At 40.5% G+C, this 16,073-nt stretch overlaps 1 protein-coding gene across 1 annotated transcript; it reads left to right on the top strand.

The window, feature by feature from the left end:
- Positions 1-812: 812 nt before the first annotated feature.
- Positions 813-5,949, top strand: LOC117966401 (protein FAM174C-like). The gene is made up of 3 exons (XM_034912400.2): positions 813-1,590; positions 2,283-2,418; positions 2,844-5,949. Exons 1-2 carry the CDS (start codon positions 1,319-1,321, stop codon positions 2,410-2,412), a joined length of 402 nt encoding a protein of 133 aa, XP_034768291.2. The 5' UTR covers positions 813-1,318; the 3' UTR covers positions 2,413-2,418; positions 2,844-5,949.
- The last annotated feature ends 10,124 nt before the right edge of the window (positions 5,950-16,073 follow it).

Here is a 16,073-nt window from a genome sequence, read left to right on the forward strand (position 1 = left end):
GAAGTTCATTAAACAAAGTGTGAATTTGCATAATTCAAGAATATGTAATTTAGAGATATAAAGAAATAAATATTACATTCTAAATATATTAACCCTTTTCCTTACATCCAGTAATGTCAAACATTCAACAAAATTAGTTGTAGAACTAGAAACTTAGAATCCACAAACCTTTCACCCCTCTTATTCAGTGATGTCAAAAGGTTTGTTGATTTTAAGAACATTCTACTACTGTAGTTCTACAATTCCAAATATTAAAAGTTACTGTCCTACATTTTCAAAACATACAATAAATATTTTGGTAGCATGTCAGTTAACCATGAAAAATAGTTTATTTGCTCTGACCCTGCTTGTACCCTTTTCTAATCCCCTCTTCCAAGTAAAATCTAAAATAAAATAATGTTCTGGGTAGCAAGAGAGAGTTCCTTTGCCCTCTTCCTTCATAAAAAACGTTTCTAATACACAGTAAAAGGTGATCTGTAAAGCTAGGTAGAGTTTCTTTGCCATCTTCCCATGATTAGGTCGTGTTTAAAGACGTCTTTCCACTTGTTAAAACGATTATGAACACTCAAAGTAGTGTTTTAAAACTCGCCTTTTCTATAAATAATCATTTGCCCACACAGTAAAAGCCATCTACACTTTAAAAACACTATTAGACTATTAACAGTATTTGGGTTGTTCCACTCTATTTTTTTTTTCTTTCTTCTTCGTACTGCCCCCTAGAGTTTGGAGGATTCATTGCAGCCGATCATCCCAATCACTCTTTGTAGACCCTGCAGAATGACCGCATTTCAAAAACCCTTTCTTAATCTCGGATGATACATTCGAAGAGCTCCGGATTTGTTAATGTACATCCCAGGCAGAGAGGAGGAGCTTCAACAGATAATTTCTGCTTTTCGATAGGATCATTGAGACCTCTATATTTGCATAGAAAATATTGCAAACATTTAAACTAATGCAGTACATTTCTCAGAGATAAAATTACGATCTGGATCTAAAGAATATCGAGGAAATACAAAGTAAACGATCATAATATACTATTATTGGAAAGAAAAGTGGATTTCTCTAGTATTGCAGTAGATATGGGAGACATTTGGAAATATGAATTCTCTACAATCATGTGTAGAAGCTTCTGAAAGCAGAACCTAGTATTAGCAGGGCTTTTGTTGTCCAGCCGGATGCTATTTTCGTTGCACGCACGCAGATAAACAGTAAAAGAGAAGCGGATTGAGGAAGTTTCACAAACGTACACCACGGAAAAATCAAAAAACGAGTCCTCTACTCTATACAGCAGGACTGGCTCGCTATCTCCGTCCTAAACATGCACATGTCCGCTGCTTTGGTTCTGTTGTGGGTGGTTTTATGCGCGGTTGTTAATATGGGGGGCAGCCAGAACCAAACCCGCGGTGTAACGAAACCCGAAGAGAATAAAACCGGTAACGAGTCGCAGGTCCACGGCAACAGCGTAACGAATTCCACGGGCAGTGACGGCTTTTTTCCAAGTATGGACGACTCTATGATTAAAAGAGCCTTTTACGTGTTGATAGGAATCACCGCTACCGGGGTTTTGTATTTCGTAATCCGAGCCGTGAGGTAAGAGCGATTCGTCGCCCTTCTTATTTCCGTGGTAGACTAAGGAAATAATGATGTCCCAAGTCGCTTGTTTGGCCTGAACTTACTAACTTATTATTAACTTCATGTCTTAAGCTATGTTTTGAATATGTGTTTTTATTCTTTGGTTTAGTGGTAATGACTGGACAAAACTGTTATTAGTCAAGAACTTTAGTTATTATTTGTTTTACTTCAGACCTGCCTAGTCTTAGGGTGCGAGACTCAATTTGTAGCCCCCATGTAAAACACCCTCACTCCTCAAGCAAGTCAAACAGTCCATATGTCTTTGCGTACCAGTTTATAGTACAGCTAAATAGAGAACATGCATCTTTGCTTTGACTTGGTTGCCAAAAATTTGGCCACAAAGAAGATGCCTTCATTTTATCACACTGCACCCTGTAGAACGACAGCATGCCATTCATATCGAAGTGCTGAGTAGTTCAGTGATAGGCGTTGTCGTTATACTGCATGCTTGAGTTTACAAAAACAGGGCTAAGGGTTGATAAGCTAGTTTACAGTGGAATTCACGATTTCCAGTTTCTGAGGTTTGGCCAGTGATGCATCACTCCTGTAGTGTTGGGGTGTCTCTGTGATGTCTCTCTCCTGCAGTGTTGGGGTGTCTCTCTCCCGCAGTGTTGGGGTGTTTGTTCAGTTGTCTCTGCTTGTTCTGTCAGGTTGAAGAAGGCTCCTAAGAAGAAGTATGGGCTGCTGTCCAGCTACGATGACACTGTGGAGATGAAACACCTGGAGGAGAGTGATGATGACGACGACACAGTGTATGAGGCCAGGAGCCTGAGGAGATGAGGACAGGTGATTCACACAGGGCTTTAAATTAAGATTTAAATTATAGAAATGTTATTATTATCCCAGTCCTAAAAGTCTAGGTGATGCAAAACTTTTGTCTATAGCTGTACATTCATACAATCAGATACAATCAACAAAAAATACATTCAGAGACGAATCCACATACATGTCTGTACTTCGGGACCCAAGATATGAAAGTAGTTCTTAGTTCAGTTTCTTTGTACAGCAATTGTGTAGTTTTACAAATTGTGCATCTAGTATTTATAAAAAGGATGACAAAGGCGGTGTCAAATGGGCATGATAGTTTTCCTATTATAAATGTGGCTTTTCAAATGAAATTGACTATGGTGACATGAATTGTAATCCAGATCTCAATTACAGTTTCACGTGTGCATTAAGGTGTGTTTCCTAATCTTAATTTCGTTTTGCAGATGAGTGACCCTGAGCTCTGAGAGAAGACTGGAAACATTAGTCCCAGTGATTTATATTTTTGTACTACTCAAGGGTTCCTTTTCTAAGAGCACTGGAAATGTGCAATCTTTTAAAACTGTATTTATCTCCCAATATTTGTATTTAATGGTAAAATGGGGGAACAATTCAATTAATTTGAAAGTGACCAAAAACAAAATTCCTATGGCATTCAGGTTGAATGACATAAAATATATATTTTTTACTAGTCCATTAATAACCACTGGAATGCATTCAGCACCATCAGCCGTCTTTTAAAAAGCTGGTGTGAAAAGACTCTGCAAATCGATCACATTTCTGTTAACAGATAAAACTCCATTGCATGTCCTGTAGACAAATTCCATTCCACACGCATGGAGATTTCTTTGAAAAGATTTATATGTCAAAGTGTAAAAGAATTTACGACCTTAAAGCCTATGTGTGTAACCTAAAAAAAAAGTGTTGGTGACACAAGGCTTAAATATACACAGACAATGCTCCCTCGAAATTACACTTTGAAGTATTTTTACGAATTTCAGCTGGGCCATGTTGACAGCACATTAGTCCTATATTTTACAGTAAAAGAGCCCTTCACTAATTAACTGTTTTCAATATTTCATATTTTTGATGTGACTTAGTATTGCACGAATATCAAACCAGTTGCATTCATTTTTAACAAGAATTTGAAAATACTTACTATAGACCACAAGAGGGCAGCAACAGCATATTGTTAGAATGTAGACTAACGTTTGCATTTGGACCAAACTGATGGATAAATACACTAGCCTCTTCTACAGCTAGTGTGCAGTGTGTATTGTATTAACCCTTTCGTGCCTGAATTCAAATGCAGCGTGAGGGGGTCCCTTCAATATTGTTGTCATATTGTTCTTGCCATAGCAGCCTTTTTCAGTTAATGCTTGTTTGTAATACAGCTTAGTGGTTCTCAGTTGCTCCAGTATTGTTTAAATCTTTTTCTCAATATGTGTCTCTAAACAAGCTTTCACTGCTAGTTTACTGCTAGCGCTGGAGTTCTGACTGCCTACATGTCCTCATTCCAAAATGTTATGTGGATCCCTTTATCAAAGAAATGTTTGTGATTGAATTTATTAAGTTTCTTTTAGCATTTTCTACGTTTTGGCACGATCAGGTGTTTGGGATGGTAAGGCTTTTATATATAAATACCCGCTGAGGGACATGACATTTTGGAGTGTGGAAAAGAAAGCTGGCCATAGTGAGCGTTAAAGTTAGCTGAACATTTGATAAGAGACATACTAAAGGAAAAAAAGATTCAAACTCAATATAATGTAAATGATTACACAAAGCAGAAGGGAAGGGGAAATGTTCAAAGCACATTCAGTAAGAGTAAAAGCATGCTGTCTTTAAAGAGTGAGTAGCTTGCAATTTCATTGTCCTGCTCCTAACATTTTATGATGATTCCAATCATTGAGTGGTCCTGGCAACTAGGATTCTACAGGGTTGCTGAATTCTTAGACACATAACAATTATGCAGATTCAGCATTTGAGCAACAGGACTCGGGACTAGTTAGAACAATTGTAAACATCATTAAAAAAAGCAACGTCTACTTTGATTAGTATTGTCAAAATAAACCAGAGAACCTGGACCCCTTATAATGGCTAATTCCATACCAGTCTCTGAGTTTGTACATGAGGTTTATTTTTGGTAGATTGTGGGTCATGTACCTGCGATATGCATTTGATTAATCGAGATATCGTTTTTGTTCTACGAAGCAGTGCAGTGACGATTGCTTTCTGCAGTTGCTTGCTGTCATATGCTGTTTTTCTTTATAGTTTGCAGTAAGCTATGATTCTGTTGATTTTAAAGTCGCTAAGTTTGGGACATGTTTGGTACTGTTATTATACAAGGGTTGATTTGATCACCCTGATAAGCCACAGCTGGGTCTTTTAGAGCATTTTACAGCACAGGAATCCTCCTGGATTTCATGAAAATTAGCTTGATGCAATGCAGGGTAATCGCTGGTGCTGCAAAATGCACTAAAAGTCAGGTATAGGTTGATCAAATCAGGCCCTAAACGTTAGTTATTGGTTCCACAATAACATGATACTGCAGTGTGCCAAATTGATGTAGCAGGAGGGAAGTCATTTCAAACTTTCTGGCAATTCACCAAAAAAAAATCTGAAACACTGCAGAGTTTGCACAATTTTTTAAAAAGAAAAAAACATATAAACCGTTTTTAATCCAGGACCTTCTTGGCATAAAATCACTTTGGGTCCAGATCGATAAAAACATCTCTCTGGTATGTTAATTTAAAAGTGTGTTTTTTTTCCCCCTTGTTCACTGCATTTGTTTTGAATAAATGCTTTGTTTACAATCCCATGTTCAGTAAAAAGACATTTTAGGGAAAAGAGATTGAGAAGAGAAATGTATATTTAAGCAGAAGTAGCTTTAATGTCATGTTAACTGCTTAAAAAAAAACAGATGTCCTTATTATTGTATGGTGTTTGCAGTCATTCCGAACTGGTCTGGGTTCTGCTCCAATATGCAGTTCATATTTTTCTGTCCTGGGTTTGAGCTGTTGTGAGCTTGCCTGGAGAACCCTAAATGCCGAGGCTGAACAGCCTCCCTCATTCCAGAGTAGGTGGTTCCTGCAGAGTTTAAAGATCACCCTGTCACATGATTTGAATGGAATGAGGGAGGCTGTTCAGTCCCAGCATTTAGGATTCTCCAGACCATCTCAACGTCGGGCTGTGTTAGAGATATTGGAGCAACAGGACCATAAAATAGTCAGGCTAATATTAAATAGACGTTAAAATGACATTTAAAGCTGCTTGGTCTTTAAGATAAGAAGTTCTCGATTGCCTTATGTTTACTGTGTGTGTGTATTTGTCAGTGGGGGTTGAGTGGAACTACGTATGGAGTAAGAGACCAAATACTGTAGCTGATCGAGGATATATACTATTAATGGGTAGCGGTGGGATTTATTTGGTATGCTCACTCAATTCCTCATGCAAGGTGGTGGGATGAGCTCATTTTTGCTGAACACCGGCAGTGCTTATTGTACATAACTGAAGCATCGCTTTCTTAATAAAAATGGTTTTGTCTTTAAAATACATGTCGACTCCTTCTCCTATTTCCTCCTACTGGCTTTTCATATGGCTGTTCCATCTTTGAAGTAAACACTGAAAGAAAACTGCACTTACTAATGCCACAGCACAGTAGTGTGATAGAAATACTTCTCCTAGTTCACTTCCTAATAGGATTCTACCTGCCCCCATACTGTGTGCAGCTCAGAGCAGGAGTGGAAGGCTCAGGTGGGCTCTAGCTGCCTGTTTTAGTCTCCCCACTAAAGTGCTAAAAAGCTTTTAAACCCATTTTCTTACCTGTTATTAGCACTGGCAATGTTATCACCCTCCCCCTTGGGTTGAAGATTTGTCGGTTCTGGTGCTTGCATTCTATCCTTCTATTTGGAATCTGCAATGCAGGTTATTCTAGATCAAATCTGTTGACTACTGAATGTTGAACGTTACTCAAAAGGTGCATGCATTTTCCTGTGTGATACATTTTAACAATATTTGTAGAAGTAGATGTTATTTTGTATCGAAAACCCTCAATATGGTCTCAATAAGTTATCTCTTTGTTAAATAAATAATAAAGTAAATGACTAGTCCTGGAAGGTATTCTGTAGAGCTGGAGAGCCACAAGCCTGCAGGTTTACTACGTATCTTTAAATTGTCAATGAGTGTTTTTTTGGTGTTGATCAATTAAGAAAATAATTGGTTCAATTAAGTAATTGAGAACTCGGGTGGAACGAAAACCAGAAGACCCTGCTTCTCTCCAGAAGGCCACCCCTGGTACCCGTGTGATTAAAATGTATTGACTGTATGTAGCCACCAGATGGCACTAGTAAACTTGGTTATTTTCCATGGGCCTGTTATTTCTATGCATGCTTGTGTCCATGGCAACTAGAACACTTAGTAAAAACACAGACTGATAACACCCAGAAAGACATCAAACTAAAGAAAGAAATGTAATGACAAGCTACTTCACCTTTAACCCTTCGTCTCCGCCCCTTTCAATGGCTTGTCATTAGCCAATCCGCTGCTTCCCTGATAGACTGACATGCTGATTTACAGCACCCAGAAGACACTGCTCAGGTCACATGACCTAGGAAGTGATAGTTTTCCTGAGCCGAGGTGTGGAAACAGAGACCTTTTTTTAATATAATACTGGCTATCATGTTTTAAAATGAAAGTACATGTTTGCTTTAACATGTGTTTCTTTCGAAACTGCTCATGTTTGGACCTGTGTAGCGAATGGAAATGCATCACAGGCATAATCGTCCATTAGCTACAATCACATTAGGTACAAACAGATTTTTATAACTGCAATAATCTGTACTTTATTTTTGTGAGGAGGGCGGTAGTTTGGTGTTTCATACATTTGCAGCTATTTATGAGCTGTCCTGGCTGTGCGCCCCCGCTGGGCGGAGAAGGCATTGACACTCCATTGCTGAGATTCATCATCATTAACAGAATCATTATTGTACTGAGCAAGGTCAACCCCCTGCTGAGACGAAACAGCTGTCTCACAGCGCCTACCCAGAGGCAGAGATGTTGAGATCTGAAAAAACAGTGAAAGGAAAATGTGCTTGGAAGGATTAGTTCCCAGCGGCGCTCATCGTGGCTCGTCTCCGGGTAGAGCGGATTGCTTTCAGCCTCAGCGTTGCAGTTTTCTCGGTCCACCTTCACACTGTCCACGAGAAAGCAGATAAGTGTCGATAAAAGGACCAGACATGAAGTACGTGCAGCGATTCAGTTTAATGCAGTTTCTGAATAAAAATTTTAATAGCACAGTGGCACCAAACATTATTTAAACCGTTGCAAAGTTTCAATAAACAGTTGATGACCGGCGCGGGTCTGCCCCTCCTAATGCGGATCGCTGGGTGGTCAACCAGGAATCCCCGGATGATCAGTCACACGTGTTTTAGTCTTAATTCCGATATATGTATTCGGGATTACCGTTTATAACAGCAGAGTATAACTTGATCAGATAGACCCCTAGATAAAGTAGACACACGTTTCTGCTAGCACCTACAACACATTGCCCTCCTTTTAAAATGAACTCAGTATATTACCTTATACAGGGCTTTAAGGCTGTGAGAAATACTAGTAAACCCCAGAATATGATTGTGAGGGAGAAACCTTGAATACTAGAATGTGTTCAAACAAGCATTTAAAAAAACACCACATACACATCTATAGTACTTTCAGAAGACACGGTGTATTTGAAAACACTTACCCCCTCGTGTACTGCACGCATATTCGTATGCTTTACAAAAAAAAAAAAAAATACTATTTTAATAACACTTTTAGACTTGTCTTCCTCCAATGACAAATTTATTTAAATGAAAGCAACGTTGGGCATTTAATTCTCAGCAGTGTGAACTAGAAGCTGGCGCATCGAGAGCTCTCTAATCAGTAATCTTGAAACACGAGTAGCCTACTCTAGCGTTTTTTGAACAGTGCTTTTTTGGCACTTTCTCTCCCTCGGTTGATCGCTTCAAACCTTGCTCGGCTTCAAACGGCACATAATTACACTAATGAGGTCAGATGAGACAGCGACCCAGGCACGCTGGAAGCGTGCCAGATAAAGAGAAGCGGAAAAACCTGAAAGACAGGGAGTTGGGCGGCACAAGAGACCCGTGGGCGAAAGGTTAAAAATGTTCTTTTTTCATTTCTGATAATTCAAAAGAAAAGCCGGGGCAACTGCATTGTCATTCTCTGTCGGTTTATGGCAGGAGCAGGGTGTTTTTTAAACAGCATTAGCTTGCCTTCAGTCTCCAGAGTTAATTTGCCGGTAGAAATAAAAAAAAACTCTCGTGTTGAGCTCGTGGAGAGGGGGAGGGACGGGGGGCGCGCTCTGTAAATTAAACGGCATCAGAAACTCTCCGCTTAAATCCTCGAAGGATGCAGAAATTGTCTCTTCAGAGCTTTAATATCCAAAACGCGTTCGAATTAAAACAAAACAAAACAAAAAAACTGCTTCGCAAGCCTTTTTAACATTCAATTGCCACTGGCTGCTCAAAATCCCTGCTACAGCAGTAACGTATATACAACAGTTTCGTCCGTTTTTAATACTGGATTGAATCTAGTAAAAATGGGCGTGGATTAGATCAAAACTCATTAATCTTACAAACGGGGTAATTATTGCCAGTCTGCCTATAGTACTAGTACTATCAGATGGTAACCATCGGTGTATGACATTATTAGTTAAGATTAATATTAATAAGGTATGTTCAGTCTTTTTTGTACAGTTTTTTTGGAGACTTCAGATAAAAGCATAACGCAGGGTCCTCATAATCACAATCACACAGTCCCGGAACCGTTTAAATATGTGCATATTATTGAGAATTGATTATAGCCAAAAGCAGTCCTTAACAGGAGTGTAGACGTGTATGATCAAAGGGTTGTGCAAAGCCAAGGCAGTTCTCGTGTTTGCCATGCAGCTAGTGTACAGATGGACGCACGCGATCACCGCATAACGGCCGCCATGTTTTCAATGAGGACCATAAAAGCAAGCAATGAACCATAAACAGGGGCCCCGAACTGGGGACCGAGGACCCCTGGGGGCCTTACAGGGGGACCCAAACAAAGCAATGTTACCCACACCGGGGATCAATGAATTTACACCAACGCAGCTGTCAGGTGCTTGGGGTAGCATTTCTACCTGTGCAAATGAACACTCTCACTATCAAAAATAGTATGGGGGGCCTTGCTCTAAGATACAAGGGGAGGGGGAGGGGGAGTGATCATGTGACGACTGTAGTGCTATTGAGTTAAAACAATGGATTTTAAAACCTGATCAGCACTCCTTGAACAGCAGGCTAGTCCTGTTTCTCAGTTGGTATGTCTCAGTTTTGGGAAGGGTGTGAGGGATTTAGAGGGGCTCATGTCTACCCTTCTTGGGTGCCTCACAGCAGTCTTTGCAGCACCAGCCCTGCCCTCTGTATACTATCCAGTGGGTTCCTAGAATGTCCTTACTGCGGGCGCACAGACACCCCCAACTCGTCCCCCCTGCCTGTGTCTTTAAACTAACGAGGCTGGTTCAGCTTCAACGTGCTGCTGTCCCTGAGGACCATTTTGTGTCTCTTGAATTTCCTCTGAACTCTATCTTGTCCTTATCCTTTATGGTGCGGTTGTTAGGAATATGTCTTTCGTTCTGTGCAAGACTTCCATATACAGTTTTAAGTGAAGTTACCAAACTAATCTAAATATGGGTTATATCAGTGAGATCCCTGCTATGAAATGATAGTGTTAAGCACTTAATGAACAGGGTTTACCTTTTACACATGGATTGTGTGTTTATATTTCTTCATGAGTATTTGACAAGCCCCACCTTTTTGGAGATCATGGATTTGTATAGCTAGTAGATATTGCATGGTTGAGTGTGTGTGAGCTTCTATTACACAAGTGAGGATGGATACAAATCCACAAGTGGTGCAGCTTTTTTGTCAGGCTATCTTCATGCTCTATGTTAAACATTACTTTAGCAAAAAAATATATACAGATTCAATTCAAAAGCAAATGAGACTCTTTTTTTTAGGATGCAGGATGTTGATTATGACATCATATTGATGTCATCACGTGATTATTTGTATCACAACTGCATAAAACATGATATATAAAATGCATCACCACATCAGAATAATAACGTTATCACAAGTACAACATGTGTGTCTATATCATTCTATATATAATTCAAACTACATGTGCAGTATGTTGAAATGCTTTTGCAGTATGTGTCACTGTGATTATTTGGAAGTGGGAGAGCTTGCCTCCTGTATTAGGATTTGTTTGTTAGTGTGTGCGGGTCTATACTGCTGCAATAGCTCCTTCCCCAGGCAAAACCTGAAGCCTTAAAGAGCCAGAGCCCAGGGTGTAATTACCTGCCACAGAGCCTGCTAAACAGCAGATGCAATCTTCACCTCATAGCTGGCATCTTGGCCATTTTCTTTGAACTATCGCCTCGCCTGCCATTGCTGTCATGGTTAATTGTGGACACAGAGGCCAGTCAGCCTCCCAGTGTGTGGGGTGGACACTGTGCTGCTGAGGCACAGCTAGGGAAGTGGACAGAGCCACGAGGAGACAGGCAGACACTTGCTGTTGTTTCAAGGAGTGTGAACGGAGGAGGGCGCGCGTCACGCTTCAGAGTCTCGTACAGTTTTCCATCCCCAGGTTTAGGCTCTTTTGATTTCCGTTAATAGATGAAGCTCTGTGCTCAGAATGATAATCTAACCCAATCTGGCATTAGATGCTGATGGAGGTCTCTCGAGTATAGGAATCAGATCCACACACAGTCACAGTGAAAACATTACAAATTCACATCCGGGCTTCACATTTAATTCATGAGAAGGGAACTAAAGTAGATTAAAGTCATTTTTTGGTTTTTAGTTGCCTGCCATAAATATATGTATATAGGCTAGATCAGCCCTCTAGTGACCTGCCTCTGTAGAACAAGTTTCCTTTTTTTTTTTTGGCAATACACTGCTGTGCACTAGATGGCGCTGTTGCTTACTACTATAAAGGCATATTGGCTGATCTAGCCTGCAGACAGTATGTTTATTGCAGGCAACTAGAAATGAAGAGCAGCTTCACACAAAGCATCATAAAAAGGAAAGGTTCCCTTGAGGAAAACAATTGTCCGAACTATCCACTTCATTCGCGAGAATACATCTTTTAATAAAGAATCATTTCACTGACAAATGTTCCAGGCAACCTTTCTAAAGGTTGTGCAGTGTACTGTCTAGGCACAGTGTGAGACCTGACAGAGGGAAACGAGAAAGACTAGCCTTCAACACTTACAATTCACAAGCAATGTTTCTCAATGTTTCACAATGCTAGTGTTACTGTACCTGAAAATTGATGTTGTGAACTCAAAGAGGCTTGCATGCAGGGAATCGAGAGAGAGAGAGAGAGAGAGAGAGAGAGAGAGAGAGAGAGAGAGAGAGAGAGAGAGAGAGAGAGGAAGATGGGAGGCACAGTAAGAAATGTAGTTAACCCTTTGTGTACAAGGCTCTGAAGGCTATACAAGATCTCTTTTTCTGACAGCACAAAAAACATTTTTATAATCTTTTATGGCAATTTTAATATGATTGGCAGGTTTGAGTTATATCAGCTAACTTCAAAAAAAAGTCAGAAACACCCGCCATGACACTGTCAATGAGTTGTAGGGCTGCGATGGGCAGCCAGAATGTTTGAGTGATCCTGGAGGGAAAACTCAGGTTAGAGGTTTGGAGTAGAAAGTCTATTCTCTAGAATGACTTAATCCCTCCAATCTGCTGTCTACCTGTCTTAACTATCGTGACTGAAACCAACTTACAAAAGGGAGATGCAATTTGTATATACTGCAGAATGTCAGTAATTAATCTGCATAATTAATAAAGACATCAGTCAGGTTAATTTGTTTATTTCTAGTATTTAGACAGTTAAGTGAAATGACTTGTATTCTCATTGAATATGCACACTGTTAATCAGATCAGGACAAAAGCTGCTTTACATTTTCTGCTCGATTGGATCATCATTATTTTTTTCAAACAAAAAATCTGTACTGAGGTGGATTATGTTGACTGTGCTAAACTGGCAATTCACTCCAGTTTAAACCTGCAGAATGAGCAGATCAATAGAGATCTCACTCGGGAGGGTCCTCAGTATGGAGTTTTCACTTCAAAGATAAAGAAACCACTTACCCTGGACAAGCCTGCTGCTGACTCCGCTCCTTCTTCTGTAACTTTACTATAGATTTGTGCAACTTTAACCTGGAGTAGTATCTCCTATAAACAAGCTCTTAAGATATCATTGAGCAGTAATCAGGGAAAGAGCTTTCCATCAAGATTTCAAACCGCAACTATTCAATAGAGCTTTAAAACCTAGTTGCCGTGACCTTCAATCTCGTTTGATCTAACACCTGAATATAATCATTGGGTGTCTGTCCACCGCAGTAAAAGCGCAGCAAAGTGTAATAAAGCACAGTGAAAGCATGGCAAAGCATAAGTAAGCATTGTAAAGCACAGAGAGGCACGCTAAAGCATATTTAAAAAATAAAAAAAAACATGGCAAACCATTATGCATGGTTACAATGTACTTAACTCAATCTTTTTGCACGATATACAGTATGTAAGTACACAATTGTATCAGAAAAGGGTTAGGGTTACTGATGTAACCAAAAAATTGAGTAAGTAGATTTAAGAAAATGCACAAAGTCCTTTTCTTCAATAAATGTTAGGCTTATTTTAATATATGTAGATAATCAAGTTTCCAGGCAGAGCACAAACAGATTCAATGAACAAAAGGCACATTGCATTTTTATAGCAAAGCCCAGACTGGGTTTCCCCTCCCCAGTCCTGGCCGTGGGCCAATCACCGGAGACTACACCCGGCTGGTTTATGCCCGTTTCAGGATCCGTGTGCAGTGTGAGTAGAGTCATGTGTATACAATCTAGTGTTGTGTGCAAGCAATCCAGCCAGTTCAAACTGGACCCTTATCTTACGGCCTATTCTGACTACTAGAGTCCTGGGCCCCCTTGCAGCTTCACAGTTCTGTTATTTATTATCTCCTAATGTGCTTGAGATCCTCCTGGTCCACTTTGCTTTGCATTCTAAATATTTCCTTAGAGCTTGGGCACCTTCCAGCCCATACCTCTGTTATTTATTGCCTGCTTGTCAATGCTGGGCAAGTAAGCTGTAGACCCAGAGTCTGTGACTCTGGCCCTCATCAATTGTCAGCAGTACGTGCATTTTGGAACTAGCAGCCTGCTATCTCCTGTGTCAGCTACGTTTCAGAAAATAACACAAGTGTTGCTGTGCCAGTCCGCATGCTTAGCAAACTGCTACGCAATTCTTGTTCCATGTTTTCCAACAGTTCGGGTTATATCATGCCAGAAAATGTACACATTAAGTACATTGTAACCAATCATAATATCAGAGGCCATTTGATTTGTCAACAATAAAATGACACAGAAGCACTTAAACGCATCTCTCTTGCATCGTGCTCCCTGTCTCACCCTCCTATTTCTTAAATGCATCTCTCTTGCATCGTGCTCCCTGTCTCACCCTCCTATTTCTTAAATGCATCTCTCTTGCATCGTGCTCCCTGTCTCACCCTCCTATTTCTTAAATGCATCTCTCTTGCATCGTGCTCCCTGTCTCACCCTCCTATTTCTTAAATGCATCTCTCTTGCATCGTGCTCCCTGTCTCACCCTCCTATTTCTTAAACGCATCTCTCTTGCATCGTGCTCCCTGTCTAACCCTCCTATTTCTTTACAGGAACATTCTCCTTCTGCTTGTTAACATCCATTCATAGTCAAACGGCTGCTCTTGCACCAAAAAAAGCCATTGTAAGTCGACTCGGAGCCGTCTTAAAAGTAGCAAGTGCTCATGGAACCATAAACTCGGTGTGTGAATACTGCACTGGATTCTTAAAATCAAAATTGATAGTGTTCAAAGTTGATAGTGAACCTTGGAACAGTTTTTTGAACATAAGAAACAGATGGCAACCCTGGTAATGTCGTAATTGTAAAGTCAAGGATAAGTGGTTCTGCTGCAGAGCCATTCTCATATAACATAAAAATGCAATTGCAGATAAAAGAAAAAGAGCACAGAGCGTGCTGAGAATAACATTTCGCTTTTTTAAGGAAGAGAGTGTTTTACACACATGAATAACAGTTCTAATTTTTCAGATTCTGACAGTTTTCATTGTTTAGTTTTTTTCCCCACTCCTGATATTTTGTGTTTGGTTTTCTGTTTATTTGGGAAACTGAATCCTACTTTAAATGCCTTTTTTTTCAATAATAAGGAGCAAATGTTAAACTGAGTTGTTCGATGGCATTCCCTATGTTTAACTGACAATAAGCAGAGTTAAGTTTATCAACAGTTCACCAATAACTTGACTCAATATGCCATAGTTTTTCTGTGGAACTTGAAGTACAGTTCATGAATGAAATGTCTTTTCAATGTACAGTGTACGGCACAAGAACGCTGTACACACTCTCTCTCTCTCTGTGTTGTATTGTATGCTATAGTGTACTTCTTTATATGTCAGAGCATTTCAATACTGTACAGTAACGCAGGGCTATAGTTCTGCGGGGTCGGCAGGGAGCGCCGCCCCCACCTTCACTTGGGCAGGGAGCACCGCTCCCCCACTTCTCTTGGGCAGGGAGCACCGCTCCCCCACTTCTCTTGGGCAGGGAGCACCGCTCCCCCACTTCTCTTGGGCAGGAAGCGCCACCCCCCCACTTCTCTTGGGCAGGGAGAGCACCGCTCCCCCACTTCTCTTGGTCAGGGGGCGCCGCTCCCCCACTTCTCTTGGGCAGGGGACGCTGCTCCCCCACTTCTCTTGGGCAGGGAGAGCACTGCTCCCCCACTTCTCTTGGGCAGGGGGCACTGCTCCCCCACTTCTCTTGGGCAGGGGCACTGCTCCCCCACTTCTCTAGGGCAGGGAGAGCACCACTCCCCCACTTCTCTTGGGCAGGGGGCGCCGCTCCCCCACTTCTCTTGGGCAAGGAGAGCACCGCTCCCCCACTTCTCTTGGGCAGGGGGCGCCGCTCCCCCACTTCTCTTGGGCAGGGGGCGCCGCTCCCCCACTTCTCTTGGGCAAGGAGTGCACCACTTCTGTACTTCACGTGTAGAATATTTAACTGTTTTGCTTCTGTTAATATATGGAGATAGATATACATGTGTATATGCATAGGATTAATTATTATTATTATTATTATTATTATTATTATTATTATTATTATTATTATTATTATTATTATTTCAAGATTTAAGTTACAATGTACTTAATGTGTACTATTTTGTTCATGATATAACCCTAATTCTAACCTTAGAGTAATTGTTAGCATCCTGACAACTTTTTACACTTAGAAAGTGTGTTTCAAAGTTCTTTTCAAAATGACTGCTCTAGTGCACTGGGGTTTGAGATCTGTCCTCTAAATCACTGCAGGAAGAGCTTTTCTGTTCCATACCACATCATGGATCTTTATTGCTGTGTTACCAGTTTGACAATGTGGGCAATAATCCTTACACTATCAGTGCACTAGAGCGGACATTTTGAAAAGAGCTTTGAAGCAGACTTTAATTGTAACTATGCATAATAACATTGTAATTGAGTAAGTACACATGTATTTACTATGTAAATATAATTAGCCACACATGGGAAGTGTCACCACAGTAACTTT

The sequence above is a fragment of the Acipenser ruthenus genome, chromosome 47 (genome assembly GCF_902713425.1).
Source record: "Acipenser ruthenus chromosome 47, fAciRut3.2 maternal haplotype, whole genome shotgun sequence".
Taxonomy (NCBI): domain Eukaryota; kingdom Metazoa; phylum Chordata; class Actinopteri; order Acipenseriformes; family Acipenseridae; genus Acipenser; species Acipenser ruthenus.